Below are 23,335 nucleotides of genomic sequence, written 5' to 3' on the forward strand. Positions count from 1 at the left end.
AAGAAGCACAGTATGTCTTCTCACTTTTAAGGTCATTAAGTAAACTTTATTATTAATGTTCCCACAAGTCTTTCACATATTTTGTTAATGCCTAGTTATCATATAACTCTTGAGGGTTTTATCTCTCAACGAATGAAATTATTTTTGCCCTTTCATTATTTCACTCAGTTGTTGCTAATCTTACATTTACAAAATGCTAGGGATTTTTGTATTCATGCCTATGTGTACACACAGTCGTGCAACAAATAAAACTCAAAGATGGAAGATGGACATAAAATTTTGGATGCATTATTTTATTTGCACATGTCTCAGAACCCTATGGCCCAGCAACTGCACTTCTAAACATCTACCCAAGTGGCATCAATGCCTGTGTCTATGAAAAAAATGTACACAAGAACATTTATAGTCGTTTTGTTCACAAAAGCTAAAAACTGGAAATAATCCAAAGGTCTGCAAATGGGAGAATAGATAAAAACTATCATTTGTTTTTTCCATGGGGTACAAACAGCATGCCAACAATAATAAAACAACTACAGATACAAGAAATAGCATGAAATCTCTCAAGAACAGTATTTTATCATCGCATTCACATGAGATTCAAGAACAGGCAAAACTAATGTGCAGTAGAAGTCAGCACAGTGGTTACTGTGTGGGAGGTTCGGTACTGTCTAAGAAGCTGCACTAAATGACCTTGGAGAATGTCAGAAACCTGAATCAAAACCTTAAGCGGTAGAGTCACTGGTACACAAATGTGTAAAAGTTAATGGAGCTGTACACTTAAGTATGCGTTACTCAAAATAGATTTTAACTAATTTTTTTTTTAAATAGCTTCCTAATAGACTTGAGCATATGCAGTCAGAAATAGAAGACAAAATGAAAAACAAACAAGTCCCTCAAATAAATAACCAAATAAATAAAAACAGACAAGAAAGACAAATTGTCTCAAAGAGCTCATGCTTCTAACACTCAGTCTATGCATCCCTGCTTTGATCTGCCTTATCTGGACAGTCCCCAGTATCCAGGGAGCATAATCCCAGAGCATATTGCCCCCTCCACCTGCTGTCCCTTATGTGTTCCATGACATTTGTATCTCTGAGTTCCCCAAGTTAAAAAATAGAGCACCATGTTTAATACCCCATAACAACTGAACATCACCTCACATTAATCCTTGTTTTTCCTTATTATTAACACTATCTTTGAATGGACTACAAAAATAGCTCTCTAGGATTCCCTGGCAGTTCAGTGGTTAAGAATCTGTTCTCCCACTGCAAACAGCACAAGTTCAATCCCTGTTCAAGGAAGTAAGATGGCCACACTCTGTAGCCAAAAGCAAAAAAAAAAAAAAAAAAAAATGCATATTTTTTAAAACCCCTTCCAATAGGATCCTTCCTACCCATTCTCTGACCGCTGTGTATTTTGTAAAATGCTCTCTTTAATTTTTTAGAACAGTGTTTTCTGCAATGATAGAACTATTCTGTAGCTACATGGCTGTCCAATGTGGGGACTACTGGTTGCAAGAATTGGGTACTTGAAATGTGGCCAGTTTGGCTGAAGAACTGAATTTTTTATTTCACTTTCCTTTTAATTAATCTAAATTTAAATAGCCACATGTGGCTAGTGGCTAGTGTTGAACAATGCAGTTCAAGCAGCACAGCTCTAAGCTGTCTCTTGATGGATGGGTCTAACTTTACACATCACTGAATGAGGGCCTGTGTAGGTTCTGAACCCATATGCTGCCACTGGCTCCTCCTTATCAAACCCAAATAAACAGTCTTGCATCATGGACTTCTCCAAGCATGATTTCTTCTTTTAACATGAATCAAGTAACTAAACACAAACACTTTTTAAAATGTAAGATCTTTTCTCACCACTGGCCATAACGCTACATTATTTTTACAAGGTCTGACTCTGTTCTACAGGTATACCAGAAGTCTCCAATCTCTACTTCCTTATCACTTCCACCTGAAAAGCACTTTGCAGGAACTTCCACCCCAAACACAGAGCTATGTGTGACTAAAACCAGGCCATACTGCCTGCCATATGTACAGATAAACAAAATTATAAGTAACTTAACTGAATCCAACCAAAACATGGGGTAATTCATTTATGGTAAACTGACAGGATGGAGCTATACAGTCATTAAAATGATTTAGATTTGTATTGACACAGGAAAATATTTAGACATTATAAAATACTAAATATCTTAATCCTAATTTATTTTTTTCTTCCTAATTTATTTTTAAGATTAAAAATATGTATATATTCATAAAGGAAATACATTAAAATGTTAACAACACTGGTTTACCTCCAGGTGGTAGAAATTGATGTAGTCAACCCAAATTTTCTATATTAATCAGTATTAATACTCTTTAAGAATGAAAACAGCACATTCAAATCCAGTAAGATTCTTCCAGGCTAGATATTCTTTACATTCTGCATTAGAAACTGTTTTCTGCAAAATCCACAGCTACAGCATCAGGTAAACTGAAAATTCCAAGGTTAGATTGTTAATTATTCAACAAACAGCCTCTATTGATAAAGATTCTGAAAAAGGGTAAACGTAAGATTTCACAGGTGGCCAGAAATAATATCAAAAAACATCTATGATGGGAGTGATATTCTAAGGAAGGATTGAATACCAATTCTAAAATTCAGAAAGGAGCATATGCAAAGATACCAGCCAACAAGAGTAAAAGAAAACTAATCATAAAAGGGGGATTAAAAAAATGTCACATTGGGGAGGGTTTTTCTAAATATCGCACAAAACTGAGAAACTGCAAAAACTATAAAAAAAGCAACATAAAACAAACAACATTAGGAGAAGTCTACAACTAATATTAGAAAAGAGTAACTTCCTTAATACATAGACAACTTTTATAAATTAAAAAACAAACAAACAAACAGGGTGGTCCTATGGTTAAGACTCTTCCCTTCCAGTGCAGGGGGGCACGGGTTTGATCCCTGGTCAAGGAACAAGAATTCCACATGCCGTGGGGGCATGGCCAAAAACGAAAACAAAGAAACAAGACAACAAAACATGTAAAAGATATAAATGCAAAATTTAAAATATTAATTATTTTGAGAAAGGAGGAAGAGAGAAATGATCAGGGAGGAGTCTGTAGAAAGCATCTAAGACGCTAGTAATATACATGTATATATACACACACATACACATATATTCTTTCTTCAAATTAAGTGATGGGTTCACAGATGTTTACTTATTCTTTAGTCACTCTCCCAATGTAGAATGTGTAGAAGTATATATATACACACACACTCATATATTTATATGTGTGTGTGTGCATGAAGCAAGACCCACAGATCCACAATTAGCAACTGTGAGGATATCCTCTGCTAGTGATGGCATCCTCTCAACACACACCCAGCCGTGGCCTCCAGCCGGGCCCCAGCCTCGGCCTCCAGCCGGGCCCCAGCCTCTTCTGAGAGTCCTTCAGTTTCTGAGCCCAGCAGTAAAGTACTCCATTTGTGAAGCACATCTGAAAATTCAGTTACCATTTACATGTTTAAAGGAACACATGGCTGTAGAATCTATTTATAATAAAGGTTATCAACTTGTAAAAGATATATATATACACACAAAAACTTATGCTTATATACATACACACATATATATATGCTCATATATACACATATATTATACATGCATATTTCTAAAAAATGATTAAATGCATTAAGAATGCTTATAAGAAGGATCATACTGAGTCAAAGGGAAAGAAAGAATTGTAAGTTAAAATGCATGTTGGTATTTCTGTGGAGAATTATGACATATATAAGAATCATAAGGCATATGCTTTTTGATTCTACTAGGAATTTCCCTCTAAAATATAATTGAACATGCATTATATGAAATGTTATACAAGGCTGTCTGTTATAACATCACGTATTTCAGTAAAATTTTGAAAACAGAGAGATAAAACAATTCCATGATGTATTATTTTGTGAAGAAAAAATGTGGAAAAGTACTGTAATTAGTTTGTTAAAAAGAACTATATACATGTTTGTATATTTACAGACTCTCCAGAGAGAAATACTTGGTTGGGTGGTGAGTAGATGTAGAAAAGTGTAGTATCTGTTCAAAAAACACATTTCAAAAACAAGTTGCCTTATAATTTAGTCATCAAACAGAGTGCATTTTATAATTATACATAGTATGATTCCGGTTACATAAATTAAAACCTTAATAGTGGAAGGGGAATTGCAAGAAATACTCCATATCGAATTAATTACAGTTGTATTTGTGTGATGGAGCTGGAGGCAGTCGCTCATGATAGCTCAGACACTTAACAACACAAACTTCCAGTGTTTTCCATGAGCTGTCAAAAGGAGTTGTTCATGACTAAATTTGAAGGAAGATAATACATTAGTTCCTTTCTTAAGTGTAAGGAAAACATTCGGTCAGTCTCTTAGGACGTTCAACAAACCACCTAGCTCATAGGATATTAGTTGAATCATAGCGTATTAGTTAAATCAACAAACCGGCTTACTTGAACCATACAATTCTGTCCCCAACCCTCTACGGGAAAACAGGATAGATGCAAACATCTCCAGTGAATTGCCTTCTTCCTTGGGGGTGTCAGAACTGTTCTTTCAGTCAACAGGGGGACCTAGACTACATTTCAACCCCACTTCCTGAGAATACCATCAATGTGGCCCTTCAGTTCAATTCAGTTCAGTCGCTCAGTTCTGTCTGACTCTTTGCAACCCCAGGCAACTCGTTGCAGCACACCAGACCTCCCTGTCCATCGCCAACTCCCGGAGTTTACTCAAACGTGTCCACTGAATTGGTGATGCTATCCAACCATCTCATCCTCTGTCGTCCCCTTCTGCTCCTGCCCTCAATCTTTCCCAACACCTGGGTCTTTTCAAATGAGTCAGCTCTCCCCATCAGGCGGCCAAAGTACTGGAGTTTCAACTTCAGCATCAGTCCTTCCAATGAATATTCAGAACTGATTTCCATTAGGATGGACTGATTTGATCTCCTTGCCTTCCAAGGGACTCTCAAGAGTCTTCAACACCACAGTTCAAAAGCATCAATTCTTCGGTGTTCAGCTTTCTTTATAGTCCAACTCTCACATCCATACATGACTACTGGAAAAACCATAGCATTGACTAGATGGACCTTTGTTGGCAAAGTAATGTCTCTGCTTTTTAATATGCTGTCTAGGTTGGTCATAACTTTTCTTCCAAGGAGTAAACAAACGTCTTTTTAATTTCATGGCTGCAGTCACCATCTCCAGTGATTTAGGAACCCAAAAAAATAAAGTCTGTCACCATTTTCACTGTTTCCCCATCTATTTGCCATGAAGTGATGGGATCAGATGCCATGATCTTAGTTTTCTTAACATTGAGTTATAAGTCAACTTATTCACTCTCCTCTTTCACTTTCATCAAGAAGCTCTTTAGTTCTTCAATTTCTGCCATAAGGGTAGTGTCATCTGCATATCTGAGGTCATTGATATTTCTCCTGGCAATCTTGATTCTAGCTTGTGTTTCATCCAGCCCAGCATTTCACATGATGTACTCTGCATATAAGTAAGCAGGGTAACAATATACAGCCTTGATGTACTGTTTCCCAATTTGGAACCAGTCTGTTGTTCCATGTCCGGTTCTAACTGCTGCTTCTTGACCTGCATACAGATTTCTCAGGAGGCAGGTCAGGTGGTCTGGTATTCTCATCTCTTGAAGAATTTTCCAGTTTGTTGTGGTCCACACAGTCAAAGGCTTTGGCATAGTCAATAAAGCAGAAATAGATGTTTTTCTGGAACTCTCTCATTTTTTCAATGATCCAATGGATGTTGGCAATTTGATCTCTGGTTCCTCTGCCTTTTCTTGAATATCTGCTTGATCATCTGGAAGTTCACGGTTCATGTATTGTTGAAGCCTGGCTTGGAGAATTTTGAGCATTACTTTACTAGTGTGTGAGATGAGTGCAATTGTGAGGTAGTTTGATCATCCTTTGGAGGAGATGGCAGCCCACTCCAGTATTCTTGCCTAGAGAATCCCATGGGTGGAGGACCCTGGTGGGCTATAGTCCATGGGGTCACAAGGAGTCAGACACGACTGAGCGACTTCACTTTACTTTGATCATCCTTTGGCACTGCCTTTCTTTGGGATTGGAATTAAAACTGACCTTTTCCAGTCCTGTGGCCACTGCTGAGTTTTCCAAATTTGCTGGCATATTGAGTGCAGCACTTTCACAGCATGTTTCAGAAAGATGTTTCAGGATTTGAAATAGCTCAACTGGAATTCCATCACGTCCACTAGCTTTGTTCACAGTAATGCGTCCTAAGACCCAGTTGACTTCACATTCCAGGATGTCTGGCTCTAGGTGAGTGATCACACCATCGTGATTATCTGGGTCATGAAGATCTTTTTTGAATAGTTCTGTGTATTCTTGCCACCTCTTCAAGGATGACATCCCTTCAAGGATGACACAAAGTTACTTGATCTTGCCAAATGAAAATTAGAGCCTGATTTTAAAAGGTTTACATTCAAGCCCTTCCATGGTGCTTCCATACCAAGTTATGCCTTGAGAAAACTACCTTTTACCAAACACTGGCCATACTAAAATTCCAGATTCATTTTTCTATGGTCACAAGAGAAAAATCAGGAAGTTTTTCTTGTTTTTTTATACTAAATAATGTCCATAAGGTCATTCCATCTCTTCAGAATGAGCCATCATTTCCATCAACTAGAATTTGCTTCATGACACTTGCTAGTTCTGCCTTTTTGGTGGGATAATCACAGGTGTTTCAAAAGTAAGTAGAAGGTCTCATGTCTCAGTCCATCCTTATCTCAGCTGTCTCCAGTAAAGTTGTGTTCTATACTCAGTCATGTTTGACTCTTTGAGACCCCACAAACTGTAGCCAATCTGGCTCCTCTATCCTTGGGGTTTCCCAGCAAGCAAACTGGAGTGGGTTGCCACTTTCTCCTCCAAGGGCTCTTCCCTGACGAGGAATCGAACCTGCGTCCTCCTGCCTTGGCAGCTGGATTCTTTACCACTGAGCCAGGGGGAAGCCCAGTAAGGTTATTTCTTTTATTTATTCATTTATGTGTATTTATTTGGCTGCTCCAGGTCTTAGTTGCAGCACTGGGGATCTTTAGTTGTGGCATGTGGGATCTAGTCCCCTGACCAGGGATCAAACCCAGGGCCCCTGCATTTGGAGGGCTGAGTCTTAGCCACTGGACCACCAGGGAAATCCCAGGTTATTTCTTGACTATTCTTTCATTGCACTCTGCCACGGGGACTCTTCTTAAAAGCATCTCAAAGGTCCTGCTGCTGCTGCTAAGTCGCTTCAGTCGTGTCCAACTCTGTGCGACCCCATAGACAGCAGCCCACCAGGCTCCCCCGTCCCTGGGATTCTCCAGGCAAGAACACTGGAGTGGGTTGCCATTTCCTTCTCCAATGCTTGAATGTGAAAAGTGAAAGTGAAGTTGCTCAGTCATGTCCGACTCTTCGCGACCCCATGGACTGCAGCATACCAGGCTCCTCCGTCCATGGGATTTTCCAGGCAAGAGTACTGGAGTGGGTTGCCATTGTCTTCTCCCAAAGGTCCTGACACAGGTCAAAAGTTAGAACTAGTTGACACAGGTCAAAAGTTAGAACTAGCTGATCAACTTTTTTTTCTTTCAGTTGTTAGAACAATTTCAGATAAAAACACTGATTCCTATTTCTCTTGGAAAATAATGGGAAGATGTGGCAGAAACAGATGTTTCCATCAAGCAACATTTTTTTGGAGTGGAAAGGCTCTCTGGATCATTCCAGTTAACTCTGACCTACTTCATTCATTTCCTCCTACACCTGCAGAATTTCGATCTACTCTGTGCAGCTCTGTAAGGTCTGGAGATACAGGGCGTCAGCATCTGGATTCAGAGATGCAGAATTGCAAGCACATTTCCTGTCTGCCTCACCAGAGTCAGCACTGGAACAAGGGCCCCAAATGATCTCACAGCATATCAAATCAGAGAGGCCCTCACCACTTCCTATCTTACCTTTACTCACCACTACCCACGAGCAATTTTCCATTCCAGCAATACTGAACTCCTTGGAATTTTCCTACTCAAAACACCTACTTCTCTTTGACTTCATGCAGTTATTCTTTTTGCCAAGATGACCTTCTCCAAGTCACCAACACTGTCCTAGATCACGGGTCCCCAACCTCTAGGATCTAATGCCTGAGGATCTGAGATGGAGCAGATGTAACAGTAATAAAGCGCACAATAAATGTAAAGCACTTGAATCATCCCGAAAGCATGTCTCCTTCCCCATCTCTCACCCAAGGAAAAACTGTCTTCTATGAAACCAATCCCTGGTGCCAAAGGGTTGGAGGCTACTGTCCTAGATAACTCAAATTTATCTTTTAAACTTCTGCTTAGAAGCTGCTTGGCCCCCTCTAAGATTTTTTTAGAAATTCGCCTCACTCAGTATATACTATAATGAGTTAAAGTACTCCTCCTCTGTGTTCTGCTAATACCTGGTATGACTCTTCAAGACTGTAGCTCTCTGACTATGTGCTTGTCTAGACTTAAACTTCTTATAAGCTCAGTGTTTTGTTCAGTTTTCTAGCACTAGAACCTATAACTGGGTTGAGTGGTGGCCCTCAGAAAGATATAAAGAGGACTTCCCTGGTGGTGCAGTGGGTAAGAATCCACTTGCCAATGCAGGGTTATGGGTTCGATCCCTAGTCCGGGAAGACCCTACATGCCATGGAGCAACTAAGCCCATGTGCCACAACTGCTGAGCCTGTGCTCCAGAGCCCACCAGCGGCAACTATTGAAACCGTCACACTTTAGAGCCCGTGGGTGGAAACAAGAGAAGCCACCAAAATGAGAAGCCCATGTACCGCAACAGAGTACCTTGCCTGACACGACTAGAGGAAAACCACCCACAGCAACAAAGACCCAGTGCAACCAAAAAAAAAACAAAAAAACCCCAAAACCAGGGTATATAGATGCTTTCATTCCCAGGACCTATGACTGTGACCATTTGGTCCTTGCTGCTGCTGCTGCTAAGTCGCTTCAGTCATGTCTGACTCTGTGCGACCCCATAGATGGCAGCCTACCAAGCTCCCCCGTCCCTGGGATTCTCCAGGCAAGAACACTGGAGTGGGCTGCCATTTCCTTCTCCAATGCTTGAAAGTGAAAAGTGAAAGTGAAGTCGCTCAGTCATGTCCGACTCTTCTCAACCCCATGGACTGCAGCCTACCAGGCTCCTCTGTCCATGGGATTTTCCAGGCAAGAGTACTGGAGTGGGTTGCCATTGCCTTCTCCATTGGTCCTTGCAGATCTATGCAATTCCATGGGTAGTAGATCCCATGGCAAGTGTCCTTATCTGAGACACGGAGGAGGGGAAGGAGGCCATTTGAAGATGAGGCAGGGATGGAGCAATGCAGCTATAAGAAAGGACCACCTTAAAAAAAAAAAAAAGAAAAGAAAAGAAAGCACTGCCTGGATCTATCAGAGGCTGGAAAAGGCTGGGACAGATTTTCCTTACAGCCTTGAGAAGGAACACATCCTACCAAAACACAGACTTCTGGTCTCCAGAACTGTGAGTGAATAAATCTGTTAAGTCGGTCAGTGTGTAATAATCTATCACAGCAGGTGGTTCTAGGGAACTAAGAAATTGCCTCATATATAACTTGGCAGTTGTCTAACTGCATAACAAGTCACCAATACTAAGCACCTACTGGTTACCAGGCATTTTTTCAGGTGTTTGTCAGATGTTCTGAAAGCTAAACTGGAGGACAGGTAGAAAGGTGATTTTGGAAAAAGCATAAGCAGAAGTACAACACAGAATGAGCTCAGAGGATAAGAATGTTTTCATCTGAATTCTCATTTAAATGATCTGACTACAAATGAAGCTTTTACTACCCAGATGGGCAAGAAGATCTACCGCGGAAGTGCATCAGCTTTTTTGCACCAGTCAGCCAGCTTACTCAAAGGTTCGTGAAATCTTGAAGAAAAAGATGTAACTAAGGAATGGATAACCAACAAGGTCCTACTGTACAGCACAGGGAGCTTTACCCAGTGTTACGTGGTAGCCTGGATGGGAGGAGTTTGGGAAAGAATGGATACATGTGCACGTGTGGCTGAGTCCCTTTGTTGTTCACATGAAACTATTAACACTGTTAATCAGCTATCCTCCAGTATAAAATAAAAAGTTAAAAAAAACATAGCTAAAGAAAAAAAGGAACAAGTAGCGGTCAGATGAGTTAAAGTACAAGAGTTGAAAAACATCAAAATCTAACTGAGCACAGTTTCCAAACATATGGAAACTTAAAACTCTATGTTTTTCATAACTTTTTTTGGTTTCATAACCTTAGAGGGCTTATAAGAAATGGCATTCCTTATAGCAAATGAATAGCTAAGTTCAACAATTCTCTTTTTTTTTCCTGAAAAATTACTTATCAAATGAAATACTTTAAGAGTGGGATACACGGGCAGTGGCGTGCTGGTCAGTGTTTTGCAGCCAGCTGGGAGTGTGGAGACCAAGGCGAGCACTCACTGACTTCTGAGGTGTGAACATACAGCATGACTGAGCTCAAGGTATGAACGGGATGTCAGCTGACTGTCACTACTCCTGAAAATGTAATAACCAGCTCGCAGGCTCCAGTAGAGCAGTAAGTCAGGGGAACAAACACAAAAGAACTTCCAGAGATTTAGATGAAAGGAGATCCACACTGACATGAGGGCTCCCCAGGTGGCGCAGCGGTAAAGGATCCACCTGCCAAGGCAGGAGCCGCAGGAGAAGAGGGTGCAGTACCCGAATGGGGAAGATCCTTTGGAGGCAGAAATGGCAGCCCACTCCAGTTTTCTTGCCTGGAGAATCTCATGGACAGCAGAGCCTTATGGGCTACAGTCTACAGGGTTAAAAAGAGTCAGACACGACTGAGCATGCATGCACACACACTGACTTAACGTGGTGAGAAAACAGGAGACTGAATAATGGCTCTCAGAAAAATTAATTTTTTTAAAATCATTAAAAACTAATTATTTGGATGATACAAAGGGAAAAAAAGTAGCATCTTTAAAATGATCCCATTTTTTTATGACCCTGTATCTCGCCACCTACCCACATATACAGAAAAATATTCACACCATGTTGCTCTATCTCTGTATATGAAATGTACAGAAATGTACTGGTTAAGGTAAGGGGAAGTCCCTTGGAAACTACTAGGAGAAATTTTCTTATCTAAGAATTGAGAACTGATGGACTTCGCTGGCAGCTCAGTGGTTAGGATGCTGTGCTTGCAAGGCAGGGGATGCAGGTTCAAACCCTTGTCAGAGAACTAAGATCCTACATACCCAGAAGCCAAAAGCAAAAAATGGGACTAAAAACAACCTAATGGCCCACACTTTTGTTAATACTTAAGACCAAACAAAGGTAATTTAACAACTGGTTTTAGGCAATTTACTCCTGAAAGACAAGCCTATGAATCACCTAACATAGCCTGATGAGCAGGAACAGCATCACATCAAGACTCATTAGGTACCTCGCCTTCTGGGAGGAATATCCTGTGATCTGATGTCATAACCGTGGCCCAACCTCTATCAGATCTCCACCTTGCAAAACATACCTTGAAAATTATCTGACTCGGGCCCTAAAACCATGTTAAGAGTCTTCACTAACTTCCCTATTTGAGACCATATTTACAGCCTTTTGACCTCCATTTTCTACTATCAACATTGATGAGTACAAAGCCATTCTGAAAATTACATCTGCACCCTATTTCCTCTCCTTTTGGGAATTGTTAGGGTCTTCTCTTTATCCCTGATGTTTTGCCTCGGTGTGTATGTCTTCACTCACCACACTGGCTTGTAAGAGGCCCATTTAATGTAAAACCCATCCATTTAAAGTTTGTTTGAAATTTTCCTATCCTTCCCTTACTTTCTGTTCTCTCTTTGGAACTCCCACTGGTCAGGCGGCAAAGTTCCTGGATTAGAAAGATATAAATAGATTGATTTACCTTTGCTTTTTCAGCTATTTTTCATCTTCTTGTTCTCTCCTCTGGGAGGTTTTTTTCCTTCAAACGCTTTATCTGAATTTCGTTACTATAGTTTTTCATATGGTTAAGTTCTTTAAAAAATTTTTAATAGAAACACACTATTTCTAGAATCTTTCCATCTCTCCAAGGATAATTAATGAGTTCTGAAGTTTTCCTTTAAACTCTACTTCTTACGGTTGGTCGTTGTCATTCACTTTACAGGTATTTCTTAAATCACCATTTGTTGTCTATTAAAAAGTGATTGGGAAACTACGTGGGACACCAAATCCCAGGTCTTCTCCTTTAGGAGACCTTGCTCTTGGTTCAGTGCTCTGCCTTGGGGCAACAGATAAACCTCTGACTGCCAGCATTCTACAAGCCAAGTCGGGTAGAGGCCTGGGTCTCACTATTCAGTATGCAGGATTTAACTTATTTTCTCTTTCAAGTATGGAATCTCACCATCAACCAAACATAAAGAAAAAGGCCATTTATATTTGAACAAGAAATCGATTAACCAAATATTCAATGAGTGGTTACTGTGGGACATTCACAGTATTTAAGGAGAGAAACACTGGTAAATAAAGACATCTTTTCTAAAGGCAAAACGCATTCTTTAAGTATACCCTATGAAAGTATGGCTGCACTGCACTGTCAAACAAAAAGAAAAGCCACTACCCCCCTCTCATGGAAGGGGGGGGACCCATCGTGTTCCCACCCAGTCAATATATATTTTTTGACACTCAATGGTATTAGGTAGCATCTTCTCTTGGACCTAGTTTTTTTAAATGACAGAAGAGTTCTGATCCTTGCATAAGAACTCTCATTTAGAGAAATGTACCCAATGAGAAAAACTGCAAGTGCTTCAAAGCTGAGAAACCATTAACTAAAACAGGGCTGTCAAGAATTTGGATTCTGACACTCAAGGGCAAGCCATGGAGAATTTTGAAAATGGCTCTTAGAATTTCTAATTTACACACAATTTCAACCTGTAATGGTCTATTTTTTAATCTAGTAGCTATAGCCTCTGGTTAGCAGAAACTTTATGTGACCTTTGCCCCTAAGGCCAGGATTACTAAATTCCATCCATGCAAGAAAAAAATGCTGTGCAAACAACAGCAAAAACAGAAAACGCCAAGTTCCGGTTCTAAACCCATGCACTGAGAGACACACTCAGTAAAGCTGGATGATGACATGACCCTGGGGGAGTTTATTTCACTAGGAGCTGCCATCTTTACAAAAAATAAAAATGAGCAATTATGTGTGTGCTAAGTTGCTTCAGTCATGTTTGACTCTCTGCTACCCTATGGACTGTATCCCAGCAGGCTCCTTTGTCCACAGGATCCTCCAGGCAAGAATACTGAGTGAGCTGCCATGCCCTTCTCTACAGGATCTTTCCAACCCAGGGATCGAACTCACATCTCATGTCTCCTGCGTTGGCAGGTGGATTCTTTATCACAAGAGCCACCTGGGAAGCCCAATAAGCAAATTCACAGAAAGCAATTCTTAAGAGTCCCTTAGACTAAACTACTCCAAAGCTCTAAGGTCGGGCTTTCATCCACTAATGATGCCAGAGATCTGAGCTATCTTCTCATATCAAATACCTAGCATACAGAAATCAGTTAATAAATATTTGTGGGTCATCTTGTTCACCATTCTTACAAAGTCCTTGCCATGCCATGGCTGATTCATGTCAATGTATGACAAAACCCACTGCAATGTTGTGAAGTAATTAGCCTCCAACGAATTAAAAAAAAAAAGTCCTTGCCATGATATAGTTTTCATGCCACGGAGGGAAGAAAGATAAATTAAATAATATTACTTCAGGTAATGATCAATGCTATAAAGGAAATTATGGCGAGTAAGAGGCGAGAAAATGAGACAGGATGAGATAGAATATTCAGGAAAGGGCTTTCTTTGTGAAAGATAGATGGAGGAAGCCAAGAATGAAAGCCACACTTAGAAGGCTGCCACAGTAGTCTAGGTGAGAAAGAAGAGTTTAGACTCGTATGGCAAGAGGGAACCTGGTTAAAAGTCTGGCCTAGGATACATACTGAAGGTACTGCTGACATACTGAACACAGAATGGGGGCAAACTAAAGGGGCCAGTGATTTTCAAAGTAAATTGAGACAAAGTGAACCTCTGAAGTTCACATAAAGCATGAGGTTGGCACATTTGGGAATATAGCTGGCTCTGACTAGGAATGGCAAGACACCTGATGGATACTCACATGTACTTTTTAAAAGCGTTTGAAAAGAGGCTGGTATGTCATATACCTCCTCTAGTTCCCCAAATTGTCCAGGAAACTAGTATCCCCGCCTCTACTTATACAAGTCATGAAATTCCATAATGAAAATAAAGACAGCATATTCTCAGAGGAAATTCACATTTATAGTCCCTGGAATAAATTCACATGTTTGAAGTTCTGACTCTCAACATCAAACACAGAAATGGCTTTTAGCTTCAGAAATGTCACAGACTACAGAAATAAGGAGACTGCCACCAAATTCACTAAAAGGACTGATGCCAATACTTTGGTCCCCTGATGTGAAGAGCCAACTCACTGGAAAAGACCCAGATGCCGGGAAAGACTAGGGGCAGAAGAAGGGGATGACAGAGGATGAGATGGTTGGATGGCATCACCGACTTAATGGACACAAGTCTGAGCAAACTCCGGGAGATAGTGAAGGACAAGGAAGCCTGGTGTGCTGCAGTTCATGGGGTCGCAAAGAGATGGACACAACCTATCGACTGAACAACAAGGCTTAGACCACTCCCTTTTTCAAAGAGAAAACCCACCAGCATCTGGAATCACCACAGTATTACTATCTGAAACAACACACACAAACACAGGTATTCTTTAGCAGGTTAGAATGTTCATTAGGATGAACACAAAACTCGTAAGTACTCATTTGGGGGAAAAAAAAGCTTACATAACATTTCAAAATATTATACAAATACATAAATACTTTCCAGGAAAACAATTTTACATTAAATCTGCATCAACTGCTTTTTTTAAAAAAAACTACTTATTCATTTGGTTGGGTTGGATCTTATGGGTCTTACTGAGGCACGCAGGATCTTTTTTTTTCCTCAGTGGCAACATGCGGGATCTAGTTCCCTGACCCAGACCAACAGGGAAGCCCCCTCAACTGCTTTCTTTTGAGAAACATGGATTTCACTTTCATATCTTTACCAAGCCTCAACTTCCCCCACCTTCCCCCAGTCACCCTCAGATCTCACTGAATACCTTTAGGGAGATACAATCTGGGTGGAAAGAAATGAATAACCTGTTTTTTTAAGAGTTTGTAACACTATCTCTAGGATTTTAGCATATTTTTGACTCAATAAAACAAAAACACCTATCTCAAGAGTTAGAAGACTCAGATGAGGTAATGCATATAAAGCATTTGGAACCTTACCTTGCAGACAGTAGATATACAAACTTAAAATTTAACATGTAATACTTAAATTCAACCTTTTTGTTATTGTACCACATTCATCTATTGCACATAATTCCTCTCACTTGGGGTGAGTTTCTCATCTCACATTTGGTTCTCTTCAGGGCAAATGTCCCACTCCGATGTATACCTTCCAATTTGTCAGGACAGATAAAATGCAACCTTCTCCAACTTTTTCCATTTCCCATCTATGTTCTTTTTAACTTCAGTGTACCAGTGATGTCATTTATCAGATTCTAATCAGGGACTGCACGAAATCAAAGTTTTAAACGACTTGCCCATTCTCCATGAATTCATTATCTCCTCTATCCCAATTCCTTTTCTTTATCCAAGATTAAGAGAATTACTGCAGTGAGGTCACTTACCTTTTCTTCTTTTAGCCCCAGATTATTTCAGGCAGACTCCCCTGACTCCCAGCGGAGGGTAGTAGGTCTAGACCGGTATGGGCTGTGAGCCTTCCTGGGCTCTTCCCAGAAATGTGTTAGCAGTTCAGCTATAAACAGTCTCACAACTTAAGTGTTCTATATAGGGGCAGAGAAGTCATTTCAAGTTATAACTACAGAATGGAACTGCAGTTTTTTACTGAAGTTTTTTGCCCAACGTACATTTATCATACTCGAAATGTTCTAAGGGTAGAGATACATCCCTAGTGTGGGGGGATAACCCGAGGTGTTCCAAAGCAGTGGTCCCCAGCTTTTTTGGCATTAGAGACGATTTCATGGAAGACAGTTTTTCCACGGACCCAGATGGGGGAAGGCGGATGGTTTGGGGATGATTCAAACACATTGCATTTATTGTACATTTTATTTCTATTATGATTACACTGTGATATATAATGAAATAATTATACAATTCATCATAATGCAGCATCAGTGGGAAGTCTTGGTCTCCCTCATTCTCTTTAGAATATAGGCATACATATATATACATACATATATAAATATATTCAGATAATAGATATGCATATATCCCTCCCCTGCTGCTCACCTCCTACTGTACGGCCTGGTTCTGGGGACCCCTGTTCTAAACCACCGGAAGCTTCTTCCAATAGCCGGAGAGTTCCTAGGTCTTACTGAGCCCAGTTATCTGAGACATATAGTTTCTTAGAGTGCCTTCCAATTACCCCTGAGCTGGTCAACAATCTTCCTAAGAGATCAGGCTGACTGGCAGTCCCAGTCATGTGAACTACACATGCTTGTTACTAAAGAAGGCATCCAGGCTCACCTTGATCTCTGACCTAACAGCCTGCCCCCCCAGCACTAGCACCACACATCCGGTACCTCTGACAGATTAAAATTCCAAGCCACACAAAAGGCGGTGGAGTCACTGACCAAATCAGCTGTTCTCTGTTTGCCTTTATTAAACTTACTTCTTAATCTTGGCTGCATGTTGCAAATCACCCACAGAACTTTGGAAAAGTGATGCCTAGATTCCGATTCCAGAGATCCTTTCTGTTTCGTTTTGGTTTTTTGGCCACAAGGGATGTGTGATCTTAGCTCCCTGACCAGGGACTGAACCTGCACCACCTGCATTCCCTCATTAGAAGGCCAAGTCTTAACCACTGGACTGCCAGAGAAAATATTAGTCACTCGGTCACATCCGACTCTTTCAGAATCCCATGGACTATAGCCTGCTAGGCTCATCTGTCCATGGGATTCTCCAGGCAAGAATACTGGAGTGGGTTGCCATTCCCTTCTCCAGGGCATCTTCCTGACCCAGGGATGGAACCCAGGTCTCCTGCACTGCAAGCAGATTCTTTACCATCTGAGCCACCAAGGACTGCCAGGGAAGTCCCTAATCTCAGAGATCTTGATGTAATTAATGTACGTGTAGTGGGGGGAGGTGATGAATACTGGGATTAAAAAAAAAAAAAAAACACCTCGGGTGCTTATAGGATACACAGAATTTACAAACTCACTGTTGTACATGAAAAACTATTTTTACATTAACGCTTATGCTGTGGGTTGAATTGTCATCCCCCACCACGGGCTTCCCAGGTGGCACTAGCGGTAAAGAACCCACCTGACAATGCAGGTAGGCATTAAGAGATGGGGGTCAGAAAGCTCCCCTGGGTCAGAAAGCTCCCCTGGAGGAGGGCACGGCAACCTACTCCAGTATTCTTGTTGGGACAGAGGAACTTGGCAGCCTGCAGTCCACAGGATCACAAAGAGCTGGACACAACCGAAGTGACTCAGCACACACAGAAGCTTCAACTGCTATACCACCACCCCAACCCCCAAGAGAAAGTTCCTAATCCCCTGTACCTTCTTTGGAAACAGGGTCACTATTAAAGTTAAAATGAGTCCATACAGTAGGGTGAGGCCCTGGTCCAACGTGACTAATGCCCTTATTTATTTTTTTTAAAGGCCAAAGACCAGACACAAGGAGAACATCAAGTGAAGACAGGCAGAAAACGGAGTGACATACCTGTCAGGGGACAAAGATTTCCAGCCAAGCACGAGAAGCCAGGAGAGAGGCAAGCAACCGTCTTCACAAGGAACCAAACCTGCCAACACCTTCATTTCTAGTCTTCAGAACTACGAGTAGAGGCACTTCTGAGGTGTAAGCCACTCAGTCTGTGGTACTTCACTGCAGCTGCTGTAACAAACTCAACCACCAGTTCGCCTGAATCTGTTTACTGACCTTTCGGTTCTGACACAAGTGCAGCTCTCTTCCAGGACGTTTAACTTCTAAGCATCATTCACCCAGCGCCATAATATACAACACTACTTAATGCTTTCTTCCTCACTTACAATACATATTTGAGAATTCATGGTCTAAGGACTGTTTAACATAAAAGAATGAGCAGAAATAGTCATGGTACTTAAATCTCATGGAAAGACAATCAAAGAACTGTCCAAATAAATATAAAGTTGCAGACTTCCCTGGTAGGTTCAGTGGTTAAGACTCTGTGCTTCCACTGCAGTAGGGGACATGGGTTCAATCCCTGGTGAGGGATGTTTCACACACTGCAATGTGGCCAAAACATTAAAAAAAAAAAAGACAAAAGGAAAAGGACTTCCCTGATGGTCCAGTGGTTAAGAATCCACCAACCAACCAACCAATGCAGGGGATGTAGGTTCAAGCCTTGGTCCAGGAAGATTCCACATGCCCAGGGGCAACTAAGCCTGTGCATGACTACTACTGCGTCCACACTCTAGAACCCACGCTCTGCAACAAGAGAAGCCAGCGCAATGAGAAGCCTGAGCACCACAACTAGAGAGTAGCCCCTGCTGACTGGAACTACAATAAAGAAGAGCCCCACTTGCTGCAACTACAGTAAAGAATAGCCTCCACTTGCTCCAACTAGAGAAAGCCTGCACTCAACAATAAAGACCCAGCACAGCCACAAAATAAAGATAAAAAAGTAAACAGAATTTTTAAAAATTGCAACTGTTGTTTGTATATAAGAAGCTATAACTGGTGCAGTGATGTTCCAGGATTTGCTCTTATTATATCAAATACAGCTGTTTTGCAGAGCAACACTTCAGCCAAGATCACCTTTGAGCCTCAGTTTCTACATTCAAGTAATAAGGATTAATACACACTTACAGGCTGTTAAAAACATGGAGATCCAGCATGATAAACCTTTCACTAAAAGTCCCTCTAATAAATATTTCATTGTCTTCTTAGCATTGTACGAAGCCCCAAGCAAGGCTACAGAAAAAAATTTTCAGTGGGTAATCAAATAGAGAAAGACGAAGGCAAACACAAAACACCACAACAAAGCAGCAAACTGTCTAATTTCTTTTAAGAAATTTAATATTCTTATAAGAAAGAAATAGAATACTTGAAACAACTTGGAAATACTCACATTTTCTGCAATACCTCCTCCCCACCGAGATAATGTATCCGGGGAAATTAAGTTGTCCTCCATGTGGAATGATGATAGAACTCTTTGACAGCATCAGGAATAGGATGTCTCCATTCCACATGTCAGTTTGGTGACATTCTCAAATCTAAAGTCTTGATTATACCCAATTCTGTTTTCAGAAATCTCAAGAGTCCTTAACCCAGTCTTAAGTATCCCAGACTATTTTCTCCTTTAATTTCCCAATCTTATGCTGCGTAGGCACTTGCTGTTCTAATTAGCATGGGGTCCTTTAGTTATTATCATTCATGGGATTCAGCTTAAATGCAACCACTTCCACGAAAAGGGTGTTGAAAGCCGTGCTGTGCCTTCGTGCTAAGCTGCTTTAGTACTGTCCAACTCTTGTGAGCCTATGGGCTGCATGAATGCAAAAGCTCTGGGGTGTTCAACTGGGTTCCAACTCAAGTGCTAAAAATCTTCTACTGGCTTACTTTGTAAAATTATTTATACAAAGTCATGCTTGTAACTTTCTGGGCTCTCGTGGTTATTAGATTTCACACCTTGAAGAGGACTGAGGGCCAACAGTATCATTACAAGGAGAAACGTGAGGGAGGCAGATAGTCAGAGAGTCTGAATTCACGCCTCCACTGGAGATACTGAGAGAAAACATAGGCCTGAGAGCTCCCTGGAAGGCGAGATAAGAGAAATTATAGATGAGGGAGCCCTTTGCGGCATCATAGAACGATATCTGCTGATACTCATAGTCCAGGAAAACTCCAACTCTGTGCACTCGCTCTCTGAAGGAGATCCTTCTGAAAGGGGGAAGAGCCCAGAAGGTGTGATCAGTTCCCATGAGAGATCCTGTGAGTAAGACCTTATTTCCAGAACTGTTTCTGACGGTGGAGCTCCTGTACACGCCCAGCTGCCACTGCGCCGCCCTGCCCACGTCCACCTCCCAGTAGTGCCGGCCTGAGGTGAAGCGCTGCACACCCAACACGGTGGCACTGAAATCAAATCTCTCAGGATGACCGGGTACACCACGCTGCACGTTTCTCAGTCTCACACTTCTTAGATCCTCAGACAAGACCAGATAGGGATGAGCTGTTTTAGGGTCCAAAGTTATAGGTCCTGCAGGGAGAAAGAAATTTAGTTACCCGAGGGGTTCGTCAGTGCCAGCGACTGATGACTTCTAACATCAGGGGCTTCCTAATGAGATGGCACCAGTCTCAGCCACAAATATTGGAGAGGCAATCTAGGAAAGTCCAGATGAAGGGACCTCAAACCAGAAAGGAATTCTGCCAGGCCATAAGAATGACCTGACACCCAGTCGTAGCCCAGTATCACCTAGGATCCAACTCTGAACTCCCTAAAGATCTTCCCCAAGCCTGGAACCAACAGAAGTACTGGAGTCTCCCATAGAGCAGTTGACTTGTGACTCTGGCCTGTGACTGAACTTCCCTCCTTATCTTAAATATTACCAGGGTGCAGCAGAGACATCTGGAAACTGCTGCCTGCAGGCCCCTAACATTGAGTAACTCAAAAGTGAATATATTAGAGGCCTGAAAACCTGTGAGACTCCTCCAGAAAAATCAAGCTGAAGTCAAGAAGGCTCACTGTGATTTCTCATACTTGAATGAAAGTGGTACGTGTCTTCACATCTCTAACTGGTCCTTCTCATCTCCTTCTGTTCAGCCTCTAAATATTGTGACTTCTCAGAGGTCGGCCCTCGAGCTTCCTTTTTACTCCCTGTATATTCTTTTACCCTAAGTGACTTCATTTAGCCTCAGTTTTAAACATCTTCTATATGCCCATGAGATGGTTGGATGGCATCAGTGACTCGATAGACATGAGTCTGAGCAAGCTCCAAGAGTTGGTGATGGACAGGGAGGCCTGGCGTGCTGCAGTCCATGCGGTCACCAAGAGTCAGAGCGACTAAACTGAACTGATACGTTCATGACTTACCCCTCTAAAAAGACAAATACCAGCTGGACAAAACACAGGAATTTCAAACATTCTCTATCCAAAATGGAAATCCAAACCTATCCTTTCCCAGTTTCTACTTTTTAGTGGAACACATCACTTATAGTTGGTCAAGCCATGAAAGTATAGCAGTCATTGATTTCTTTCTTTACCATCTAATCCACTAGAAACTTTTATGGGCAAGTGAAGATGAATCTTTGGACCTAATTCATATCAGTATTAAAGTGGTCTTAAAAACCAGAAGCCTTGAATTTTAAATTTCAGCTTGTCCCAAGATCCTAGGATTTTCAGAAGACCGGCAGAAATAAATGCAAATTGTCTCTGAAAGAATCTACACCTTTTATTCCTATTCGAAAAGAACTTCTAAAAATCATATCTAAGGAAAAAAGGAAAGCTCACTATTTAAAAAAATCATTAACCACACACTCAAATTGAGACAAGCAGAAAAAAATCTGAAGAACTTTACATACTGGAATTGCCAGGCATAAACTCTACAATAAATTTTCCTTCTATGTTTAAAGAAAAAAGAAAAACTTCTACTCCAATAGAATACAGGAAACTAAGAAAAGCAAGACTAAGTGTATCTGACAAAGAACTAAATAAGATTACCTAGAAATAAAATGTATTAAAATGCTAATGGATGATTACAAGGAAAGAAAGCTACAGAAAATATGCATTAACATAAATGCAAAAATTATTTTAAAAACATTAGTACATACACTTTGGCAATATATAAAATGGATAAAACATTATTACCAAGAGTTTATCCTGGGAATGCAAAGTTGGCTCAACATATGAAGCAAACATAATTCACAATAATGAAGAAAAAATGTATATTTTGGTAGACATAGACAAAAACATCTCTTAAGTTCAACATCTATTCATGATATGAAATTTCACTGAATCAAGAATAGATGGGGAACTTCTTCAACATGACAAAAGGCAACTGTGGAAAAACCTACAGCTAACATTAAAGGTCAAAGACAATGCTTTCTCCCTAAGATCAAGAAAAAGACTCTCACCACTCCTATTCACCATTACATTGAAGGTCCTAGTAAGTGCAATAAGTAAGAAAAATACAGAAAAGGCTTACAGAGTAGAAAGGAAGAAATAAACTGATACTTAATTTCATTAATAGAACTAAAAAACACTTAGGTATCTGTCTAATTAAATAGGTACAATATTAGCTGAAAACTATAGAACACTGTTGAGAGAAATCAAAGATGACTTAAATAAATGGAGATATATCGCATTATCCCCAAACCTGTTTTACGGACTCAGTGTAACACCAACCAAAATTCTAGAAGGCTTTCTGTAGAAGTCAACAAGCTCGTTTTAAAATTTATGTGGAGAAAGATCTAGAGTGGCCAAAATTATTTTTAAAGAAAAAATCTGGAGAACTCACTGTGCCCAATTTTAAGACTTCTATAGAATAATCAATCAAGCCAGTATGATATTACCAAAAGGATAAATAACGATCAATGAACCTATTAGACTCGAAACAGGTCTGTTCATTTTCAAGTGATTTTCAACAAATGATGTTAGAACAACTAAATACACATATATACAAAAAAGGAGGAGAGTTGTACCATATCCTCAATAGTATATAAAGATTAACTTTAAATGAATAATAAACCTAAGAGCTAAAACTAAAACTAAAACTTCTAGAAGGAAATCTTTGTTGCGGTAAATTTCTTAGGCCACAAAAAGCACAAACCATAGGAAAGAAAATGATAAACTGAACTTCAAAATCTAAAACTTCTGCTCTTCAAAAGATGTTACTAGGTCAGTGAAAATACACACCATGGGAGAAACATCTGCAAATACAGAGTCTCTTTAAATCCTTCAGCTATCTGGAATTGATACAAATATAAAGTGTCCTGTGATTACGGACATGTGTCAACTTACTTTGCAGCACGTTGAGCATTTTGCTCATTCCCGTTATTTGGCACACACTCAGGTCTGTGATTTGGGCGGACTGTAGAAACTGATGCAGCAGTGACTCACTCCTGTGAGAGAAATGATGATCTCAGTTATCTATGCAGACCCCAGGCTCCTCCATCCATAGACGGCTCTCATCA

The 23,335-nt window shown here is 40.6% G+C and overlaps 1 protein-coding gene across 1 annotated transcript in view; it reads right to left on the minus strand.

Annotated features, from left to right (window-relative positions):
• Nucleotides 1-1,882: 1,882 nt before the first annotated feature.
• Nucleotides 1,883-23,335, minus strand: part of TRIML2 (tripartite motif family like 2) — a 27,904-nt gene continuing 6,451 nt past the window's right edge. The window contains exons 6-9 of the mRNA XM_065946533.1: nt 23,163-23,263; nt 19,869-20,402; nt 3,383-3,497; nt 1,883-2,033 (exon numbers count right to left, since the gene is read on the minus strand). Coding sequence (XP_065802605.1) covers nt 1,883-2,033; nt 3,383-3,497; nt 19,869-20,402; nt 23,163-23,263 — 901 coding nt within the window. The remainder of the gene's footprint in view (nt 2,034-3,382; nt 3,498-19,868; nt 20,403-23,162; nt 23,264-23,335) is intronic.

The sequence above is a fragment of the Muntiacus reevesi genome, chromosome 10 (genome assembly GCF_963930625.1).
Source record: "Muntiacus reevesi chromosome 10, mMunRee1.1, whole genome shotgun sequence".
Classification (NCBI taxonomy): Eukaryota; Metazoa; Chordata; class Mammalia; order Artiodactyla; family Cervidae; genus Muntiacus; species Muntiacus reevesi.